Source organism: Gadus morhua, chromosome 3 (genome assembly GCF_902167405.1).
Source record: "Gadus morhua chromosome 3, gadMor3.0, whole genome shotgun sequence".
NCBI classification, from domain to species: Eukaryota; Metazoa; Chordata; class Actinopteri; order Gadiformes; family Gadidae; genus Gadus; species Gadus morhua.
Window position 1 is genome coordinate 28,543,857 of NC_044050.1, and position 10,890 is coordinate 28,554,746.

The following is a 10,890-nucleotide window of genomic DNA, read 5'->3' on the forward strand; positions in this document are numbered from 1 at the left end:
TCTGTTAGGCAGATCTGAAGTGTCAAGGTGTCCTCACTTTGTGCTCAGCCTCTCCTTTGTGCTGTTCTGCAGGGCCTGCCTCCACACACAATGGCTAGAAAGACCTGCTGTAATCACTGACAGATCTGAGCGGATGGCTTCCCAGTTTCAGGGTGACTTGACGTTGTGTAGCCTTGCTTTTTATCTTGTCTCTGATATGGTGTCCAACTAAAAGTAAAAGCTGTTATTGTCTCTTCAGTGATATGACAAAGAGATAACAGCTGGTAAAGCCCACTGTGGTGTTAAAGTAGGATCCAGTGAAGAGACGGTTTGTATTTCACTTCTGTTTTTCAAACCATTGGAAAAAAAAAGGAAAGGAAAAAGTCCACTGGTACATACTATACATTAATGAAACCAAAAAGCAGACAGGTCGTTTGTAAGAAACGTATGTTTCTGATATTTTAGAAACAAACTAACAACTCTAAAAACCCAGATAAATTCAGCAGCTTTCTATTTAATGTTTTAGTTGTACAGAAATACTCTACAAGTTATTTCATTATCTTTAATATAGCGGCATGGATAGGACATTACCGAAGAAGCGTATAGAAAGTAATTTCTTGAATGTCTTCGTGTTTTAATGATGACCCTTCCTCTTGATTTCCTCAGCTAGAGTTTCTCAGTCTGGCTGGATAAGAATAACCATATGGAACCTTCTAACTAATTGGCCTGCGTGCTTGTGTGTGTGTGTGTGTGTGTGTGTGTGTGTGTGTGTGTGTGTGTGTGTGTGTGTGTGTGTGTGTGTGTGTGTGTGTGTGTGTGTGTGTTGTCCTCCCATCACGCGCTCGGTCTCAGACTGTAGGCACCCTGTGTCCTCATTTCCATAGCGGCGATCTAATCAGAGCCAGATGGACCGTCAGGTCAAACAAGCCGTTTAAACTATTCACCATAACACACCAGAGACCACAACATAGTGGCAAAAAACAAGAAAACACAAAATGATTCTGAAAAGTGCACAATCGCCCCAATAACACTGACCAATTTAAGTAAACGATTAATTTAACGATGCAATAAAACAACATATGTAATGTAATATTTGAAATGTGGTAGAGATTTAAAATAACAATGGTTCTGCATTAAAATGTGTCTCTATTAGGGTTGGATAATTCCATTAGAAAGACCCACCTTTATCATGGCATCGAATTAGCCCCTGTCCCCAAAACATTCATTTACATTTAGCGGATGGTTTTATCCAAAGCGACTTACATTGTCACACATTCACACACCGACGGCGGAGTCAACCGTTCGAGGCGACAGAATGGTTGAATGGTTCTCCCTCACTGCTCGTCTGGAGCAGTGAGGGTCAGGCTTCTTGCTCAGGGACACCTCGACACTCGCCGGGGATCGAACTAGCAAGCCAATCTGCTCTGTGCTAAACCGACCCCACACATACAACAAAACAATACCTTCACTGCCTACTAGCAGAGATGTTGCACACAACCGATGTTACCAGAGAACAGCACATCCAGCCCAGCCCCATGATAGAGTCAGTGACTGAACAACAGCAGAGAGAGCGCCAGGACACATCAGCTGGCTGGGAGTGTGTCTGTTCCTCCCCGGGCCTTTGAGACCCATCGACACCAGGTTTATAATCACGGAGCTGCATGCTGAGCGCCATAGAGAGAGGGACTCTGCTTATCTGGTCACAGCGCTTGGAATTAAACGATGAGCTCCTCTGATTGTAGGTTGCGATGATAACGTCCTTCCGCGTGATTAAGGTTTAGTTTTACGGTAATACACTTTTGTTTGTTGATCCTTTGGCTTTTGTCTTTAGGGAACGCAATGTGCAAATTCCTATCAGGTAGAGAGACTGTGTAGATTAAACGATGCAATTATCGCAGAGTGCATCCAACCTGCACTATGTCACTTCTAATCCAAGGATTTTGTTCTCTCTAAATCAATTCGTTCGGTGGAGAAGTTTATTGCAAAAATACAGCTTTAGGTTGATGGCAAGTGATGGCAGCAGTTCAAATAAGTTCACATTTTCGTCCGTTTATTTTATGTTTCCAAACCTTATTTAATGCCTCAGGTTGTTTTGGTTTGTTTAACCAATCGGAACCGTCTTACTATCAATCTTCACAAAGTGCTCATCAGCTGGCATAGCTGAGAGCACCAGTGCGATCTTCCCATCACTCGATTAGGCTATTAACGCGCCACTACGATTATCATGGCGCAGACGTGAGCGGGCTTGTGACAGAGTGGGTGGTGGGGGGGGGGCTATCTCAAGATGCGCGGGGGGGGTGTGACGGTTGGTGGTTCTTGGAGGAGTGCCCTGGGGGGCTGGGCTGACAGGCCGTGTGTAGTTTAGCGAGGGGATAGGTGCATTAAAAGCGCTCCGGTGTCGGAGGCGAACGGGGGCGATGGGAGGCGAGGCAGAGGGCAGACGTGTGAGGGGAAGCACGCCAGATGGGTTCTGACAGGAAACGTATACCTAATGTGGTAGGATTCGGTTTTATGCTGTAATGTGCTGATGGCAAGGAACAACGTGGGAAAGGGAAAAGTATGAGAGAGACATGGAGGGGGCTGGATTAGTATTACTCCAAGCCCAAAGGTTTTGGGTTTGAGTCTAGAGTGTTCTTGTCTAGGTGTATTAACCTTTACATTCTGGGCATTTAGCAGATGCTTTAATCCAAAGCAAGTCCGAAGTACATTTGTCAGAAGAAGAGACAATATATCGCTGTCGGTACAGTAAGGATGTTCATAGAACCAAGTGCCAAGCACTAACAATTGTTAGGTGTTCCTGAGCAAGAAAAATGTGTTATGTTATAAGATGCGTTGGATAAAAGACTGCTAAATGGTGAATAGGCGATGAATGTTTGCATGTGAGTTTGAGTGTGTGTTTAAAGGTGTCATTCCCCGAGAAACCGTTTAATCTTGTTCCTTGGAAATACGATAGGTCTCAGAGTTGCATATGCATGCTGAACGTGAAAATGTTCTTCTACCTCGATTGCCTGCATTAGCAAATGAAAGAAAAAAGACGCATTAGTAGCAAATTAAAACAGCCTCACCAACTGACGTCAGTTGGTGAATTAGTATTCAAGGCCTCGCCCACCTCTGGCTTGCGACGGCCAACGGGAAGACATTCCTCTCTGAGTCTCTCTGGAAGCTTAATTGATTTTAATACTGCGACGGACATTGCTGTTGGCCAATCAGAGGATAGATATTTGCATGTCATGAATATTCAAGAGTAAGAGCCTAAATCCTGTCGTTCCTCCCCGCCCAACTCCTCCACCACACTAGAACAGCGTGAAACAGGAGCACCAGAGCATTTCACCAAAACCGACTCACAGGGCATTAAGTGCTACTAGTGACCACCGCAAAAGTAATGAAAAAACAATGCAATGACACCTTTAACTCTTTCCCAATATGTGGTAAATCACTCCTGCTGACAGTGTGAGGGGGAGGGTGCACTACAACGAACCACAAGCTACTGCAGACTGGAGACAATCCCGGGGAGTGAATCTAACCATCAAGGACTAGAGCTCCTGGAAGCAGTTATCTTTGGACTGTTGTTAACCGATCTTATCCTCTACTCACACTTCACGGACATGCATGCATTTGCGGCCATTTGAAATTGAATGAGATTAGGGTTTATTTTTGCCTCTGATTCGGGGCATTGTGTGAAATTGGAGATGGCTGTCTGATGCCTTGTGGGTAAGAGTGGGAGAGGAAGGGCCTGGGCTTGATAATAACTACCCGCTTCTCCTGTTTATTTCGTTATATTGCTCCTTAGGACATCTGGAGCTCCTCATCATCTCCTCTCTCTCTGTCCGAATGTGTAGCATGCTAGTGTTAGGAGTAACAGCCACCTATGTAAACCAAGCAACACAATAGTTTATTAGTGTATAGTGTAATCTATCGTTGTGTAGTTTAGCCTACAATAGTAAACTATAATGTGTATAACTATGTTGTTTTTCTCACTTAAAGCCATTCAGATGATATGCGGTGACTGTCATAAAGCATAAAGAAAGTAAGACCTTGAAAGGAGAAGAGAGAGCGCGAGCAGACAGACCTGAGAGGAGTCGCTCCTAACAGAGGAAAGCCCAAATGAAGAGTGAAATGAAAACTGAACGAAGGCAACATTCTTACTGTTTGGTTCGGGGCCAGTGGCTCGCAGCATCGACAACAACCAGACAAAGGAATCCGACAACAAATAAGATTCTGATATCCTTCACCCTGTTTACTCTCCTCTGCCTTGCCTCTGTCCTCTCCTGCCTCTCCGGTTCAATGCGTGCAACTCTTGGTAAAATACTAATAAACACACATTGAACTCACCGTTGAACCCACACCAGCCAAGATATACACCGATAGACAGACAGATGGACGTACGGACGGATGCAATTATGGACAGACAGACAGACAGACGAACATATTGACAGACAGACAGACAGACAGACAGACAGACAGACAGACAGACAGACAGACAGACAGACAGACAGACAGACAGAGAAAGAGACAGGCAGACAGACAGACAGACAGACAGACAGACAGACAGAAATGTCAGACAGACAGACAGACAGACAGACAGACAGACAGACAGACAGACAGACAGACAGACAGACAGACAGACAGGTCGGACAAACAGGTCAGACAGACAGACAGACAGACAGACAGACAGACAGACAGACAGAAATGTCGGACGGTCAGACAGACAGGTCAGACAGACAGGTCAGACAGACAGACAGACAGACAGACAGACAGACAGACAGGTCGGACAAACAGGTCAGACAGACAGACAGACAGACAGACAGACAGACAGACAGACAGACAGACAGACAGACAGAAATGTCGGACAGACAGGTCGGACAGACAGACAGGTCAGACAGACAGGTCAGACAGACAAACAGACAGACAGACAGACAGACGGACAAACAGGTCAGACAGACAGACAGACAGACAGACAGACAGAAATGTCGGACAGACAGGTCGGACAGACAGACAGGTCAGACAGACAGACAGACAGACAGACAGACAGACAGACAGACAGACAGACAGAAATGTCGGACAGACAGGTCAGACAGACAGACAGGTCAGACAGACAGACAGACAGACAGACAGACAGACAGACAGACAGACAGACAGACAGACAGACAGACAGACAGACAGACAGACAGACAGACAGACCCACCACGTCGATGATCTGCAGCAGGGTGAGGCCCAGCTCCACCACGATGGGAGCAGAGTCGTTGTGGACGGGGCGCTCCAGGCGGTTGTAGTTGACCATCAGCTCCCTGTAGAGCTTCCTCTGGTACACACCACCATGACACCCTGGGGAGAGAGGGGGAGACAGGGGGGGTGAGGGAGAGGAGAGAGAGAGAGAGAGAGAGAGAGAGAGAGAGAGTGAGAGAGAGAGGGGAAAAGGGGGAGAGGGAGAGAGGAACGAGACAGAAAGAGAACGAGAGAGAGAGAGAGAGAGAAATAGAGACAGACAGGCAGACAGAGAGAGAACAAGAGAGAGATAGAGCCAGACAGGCAGACAGACGGACAGAAAGAGCAACAGAGAGAAAGAGATGATGATGGTGGTGGTCATGACGAAGGTGATGGTGGTTGTGATTGGGACGACAGTGATTGTGAGGATGATGATGATGATGATGATGATGATGATGATGATGATGATGGGGTAGTAATTAGGAATAGTAAAAAGAGCAAGGGCAAAGGAAAGGAGAGGACAGTAGTGAGGCAGAGAGGAATGGAAGGAGGAGACAGGAGGCAGAGGTAGCAGGGACAAATGAGGAAAGACGAGTGAGGAAGGGATTGATGAAGGAAATGAGAACAAGATGAGATGATTGAGTGTTGGAGGAGGGGAGAGGGGGAAGCATTGAAGATTACACAGCGGGAGAAAACGTTTGAGGGAGGAACAAGGGAAGTGATTAACGATACTAACGTAACTTGGTGCTGCTATCAATATTAAATAGCACTTTAACAAACTCACTTTTAAACACTTACTTAAAGAGATTCATTAACATGTAATGTTGATAAATTAATCAATGCCACCATCATGAGCAGACCTGAACTGATGAATTGTGCCCAACACATCACACAAAATCCCGAAGGAATACCAAAGACCATACAATCTCTTGAAAGAAGTAATATCACAGGGAGAATTATGCCTGTAATCACTCCTATTCTGCGTCTCTTGTACTCATTAGGCCTCGTTCAGGGTTCACACAGGAAGGCTTTCAGTCACAGCATGGGTCTGAAATCTCTCCCTGTGATGCTCAAGTCAGCCCAGGTACACATGCTCTCTGTCTCTTTTTTGCACTCTTCGCTCTATTTTTTTTCCTTTTCCTTCTTACTGTCTTTCAGAATTGAACAAATCTAATGAAGTAAACCTAAATGGGAATCCAATGATAACCGGTTTGATAAAAATAGGATAGAATCGGATATGATAGAATGTAGATCTTCTCCGTTTGCCAAAATGTTTGTGGATTTGTAAAGACCCAGATAGATCAAATCATGAATGCACATTTTCCTTATTACTAGACTCCCATCAGCACCCTTACACTGGATGGCTGCTGTGCCTTCCTGTGTGTGCGTGCGCGCCTGCCTTCGCACGTGTGTACGCCCCCCCCCCCCATCAACCTCTCCGCCCTGTCTAACTTCCTCAGGTCTCAGCAGACAGGCTCTCCTTGTCCCTTATTCAAGCTCAGATGTCGTCTCAGCGCGTCTCGGTGTTTACGGAGTGACAGCCGAGGCGTGAGCGTCAAGCTCAGAGCTGCCGCACGGTTGGCTACTCGGCTGAAGGGGCCGAGACACTAAACAAAGCGAGCGCCTGCCTTGTATATCAGCGTGTAAGTCAGAGGCTTGTGCAGGGGACCCAGAGAATTTGAGATAATGCGGCAGAGCGTGTGACAGAGAGCCGTTGCGTCATCTGGAGAGGATGAGGTGAACAAGTTTTTGTTTTTTTTGTTTCCATGCGTCCGTCAAAGAAGAGAGAAATTAAAGATTGGCTGAGGTCGAAGCTCTTGTTATTTGTTAATGGTGAGCGCTGTATTGTGCTAGTGTTTACCCCTTCCAGGTGTTCCCAATCAGGTACAATAGGCTTTGATTACACTTTGCACAAAACATTGCCTTCCTTTATTTATTTTCCTTTTAGAACTAACCTTCGTTTTGCTTTCTGCATATTGTTTGCCAGCACCCTTATCCCTGCAAGTCTGCATCAATTTGTCCAAACAAATGAATAAACAAATAATCCAAAAAATTTGTTAGTTCTTTTCATGCTTTATTTTATCCGTCTTGCAATTGCCCAGAGTAAAACATTTAAGGTCTGTTGCATATCCAGAATATGATTTTTCCTTCCACTCCATCCGCCTTTCAATCAACTCAACGTTAATATTCTTGCGTAACCATTTCCCAACATCCCTTGCTTGTTCGATTAGGTAAACTCTTCTTCTGTCGTACTTGATCTAGCCCAGTGATCCTCCTCTTACCCCTTAGAAATGCTACCAGACAACACTGCTCTCCATCTACCTCCCTGTAATCTATGCCACACAACGGACAACGCTTTCTCCCGTCCGCCACTGTCACTGACTCCGGGAGGATGCCAGCTCTACAAATTATCTTTTACATTTACATTTTCATTTACATTCAGGGCATTTAGCAGACGCTTTTATTTGTCATTTGTCAGATGAAAGAGAAACAATATATCTGTCGGTACAGTAAGGATTTTCATAGAACCAAGTGCCAACACTTACAATCGCTAGGTTAACCCATTCCCACTGTACAACAAAGATAGCTAGGATAAGATGCTACACGATACTAAGTACTATTTTTAAGTGCCAGGACGTACAATAATAAGTGCATACGAGGGTCGTGGGAGCATAAGGCGGGTGGGGGAGGCTATGGAGAGTCCAGGTGAACTCTGAACAAGTGAGTCTTGAGTCTCTTGCGGGAGCTGGTGAGTGACACTCGGTCCTGACGTCGGCAGGGAGCTCGTTTAACCACTCTGCCAATACAGTAGATGCAAATGACTACGTTTCTGAGAACACAAATCCCAGTCGTATTCCCAAATGCAGCTGGAAGACCCTATTCTGGAACAATACAATCTGAATATTTACATGCGATGAATAAAAGAAAGAAACATCAATCCTAATATATCTTTGAAATATTATGTACTGAATAAAACATGGACAAAAAAAAAAAACATGAGCCAATAAAAAGACAGCCCAAAAGACACAGCTCCGATGCAAACAATATTTCGAAGGGTTTCTAAGGTTTAAAGGAGCGCATTGCGTGACCATAGGGACCCTAACGATGCCCACCTGGTCTCCTCCAGTAGTTAGTGTGGATACAGGGCTGGAAGAGAATGACCTATAGCTGGGAGGCTGTGTGTAGGCTCTGAGGAAGGAGACCTGGGGCCCTTCTGAAATGGGCTATAAGAAGGGATTACTCAGAGCCGCCAAAAGATATTATTTCTTAATCTGCGTCTCAGGGAAAAGGCCGAGATGAACCGAGCTTGGACCGTTTATTGTTCAGTGGGAGCTTCTGGTGAGACATCCAGCGTTATGGTCAGTCAGGCAGTTGAGAAATAATTATTAAGTAAAGAGCAGATATTTATTTGTATCTTCTAACATAAATGGATTTGGTGAATAATGTGGACTAATGGGAGAATACAACTGCAGAAATCTATTTGGACCCATATTGAACCTTGCTGCACACCCTACTTAATAGGGACAAAGAAACATACTATGATCTACAGTGCAACAAATGCTGCAAATACTTCACAATAGAGCATCGTTGTTTGAGCAGCAGTGGCATGAGCCAGGGGGATAAAGGCTGGAGGTTGATACGATTGTGACCAACTTTTAATGGATTCAGCAGGGTTTCAAAGTTGACGTGTGCAGTGGCAAGACACAGCACTCCTGCGCCGACCACACGAATCATGGCAGCAAGGGAATACCATTGGATGTTCTGTTGGTTCTATCGTATCATCTGAATGTTCTTATGATTGTTGGTTGTTACATCCTTGAAAGCTTTCACTCATTTTCAGAGCCATGGTAGACGTGATAAAGTGTTGGGCATCATTACAGCAAGCTTTATGATCATCACTCTAAAGATTGAGGTAATTTCTCTTCCCCTTGAAGGGAGGGAGTTTAACCGGCATTCCCTTTGCTTAAAAGCTGCAATTAAATCAAGGTTAGTTGGATAATTACTACATCTAACAAAAAGCGTTCTTCGGTCGTAAGAAAGGTCGGACTGAACTCAAATTAAATAGCGTGTAACCTAAGAAGACCGTGGCTGGATAATAAAAAGAAAAGTGAATTAGGAGAGAAATCAGAGTATATATCGCAAGGGTCCAGCAGAGAGCCCTTATCAAGTGTTGTTAGGGAGAACCAGGAGGGGTAAAGTAAGCAATGACATTTAGAAAATGCACAACAGCAATAACAAATAAATCTCCGGATGATCAGTCATCCTGCGTTATGCCATTACTATAACTCACCAGTAACTCGCTACAGGGCAACATAGCAGATGGTACTGGTGGGTGATCAGGAGAAGCGTGCTTCTTATTCTGCCCTGTATCTTTCCTCTCTCCCCTTAGCCCCGCCTCCATCTGCGTTAATTAGTAATTGGTGTTCCTGTGTGTTCTCAGACGTCTCCCTAAGTTGTCCCTGACATGTGTTCTCTATGTGTGTTCTTTGACGTCATCTTTGCATTTTTCACTCGCCAATCTAGTTTTCAGGTTTATTTTCCTGTTTCCTGTTCATTGAATGGCTGTTTTTTTGACCGTGAAAGTTCTTGTTTGCGTGACCTTTATTAAACACCTTCTCGACTCTTGAGTGGGTGTCTGCTCACTACAATGTTGATCTAAAGGGCAAGGCTGCCTTCAAAGACAATGAATATCCCTGACACATACATGACCCTTTATCACTGACATGTATACACGTTATATGTTTAACACTAGTGAAATACATACATTTTTATATCACTATATTGACAAACATACATGTGTATTCATGTATCGTACTGATAGCTGTTTGTCACTTTATCACTGACAGATAAATATATATATATATGTATATATACATATAGGTATGTATGTATAAAACTAGTGATATAAATACATTTGTGTGTCTCTTTATCTCTGACAGATGCACAAACATATTTATAACAACAGTGTAATACATCCATATCGTCTGTCAGTACTGATCGATGTTTGTCTCCTTATCCCTGACAGCTATATATATATATATATATATATATATATATATATATATACACATATATACATCCTGTATGTATTTGTCTCACTGACAGATGTTGAGTTGTAAGTCCTCATCCAGCTGATGCTTCAATTAGCCCAGTCGCAGACTGGCATGCACTGAGTCCATGCATTCCATCACAATGTTTCCCATGTACCGCGGATGACAGCGGGTTGGGAAAACAGGAATCAAATGTCAAAACCATCCCCGCATATTTAGTTCACATGAACCCAGGATTAGCAGCAGCAGTACATGGAAGAGTGTCTTATGTTACAGCTGGCAAGACTCCTCTCAAACAGTCAAACAACAACTTCTGTCTGTCAATGTCTGTCTGTCTCTCTGTCTGTCCTAGTCTGTCTCTCGATCTGTCTGTCTGTCTGTCTGTCTGTCTGTCTGCCTGTCTGTCTGTCTGTCTGTCTGTCTGTCTGTCTGTCTGTCTGTCTGTCTGTCTGTCTGTCTGTCTGTCTGTCTGTCTGCCTGTCTTTTTGCATATCTGCGTTTCTGTGTGTTTTCCTGTCTGTCTGTAGATCTGTCTGTCCGTCGAAATATTGATAGCATTAATAATACAAAAATATAATAGCAAAGTGCCATAGAAAACTCACTGGATATTATAGAAATCCATAATGTGCACATTTACATTAAACACTCCGCTTAA

General features: G+C 44.2%; 1 protein-coding gene across 1 annotated transcript in view; it reads right to left on the reverse strand.

Moving 5' to 3' along the window:
* Positions 1–10,890, reverse strand: part of LOC115540872 (neuronal acetylcholine receptor subunit alpha-7) — a 36,452-nt gene that overhangs the window by 23,730 nt on the left and 1,832 nt on the right. Inside the window, exon 2 of the mRNA XM_030352484.1 lies at positions 5,165–5,304. Within this exon, the coding sequence (XP_030208344.1) occupies positions 5,165–5,304 (140 nt within the window). The remainder of the gene's footprint in view (positions 1–5,164; positions 5,305–10,890) is intronic.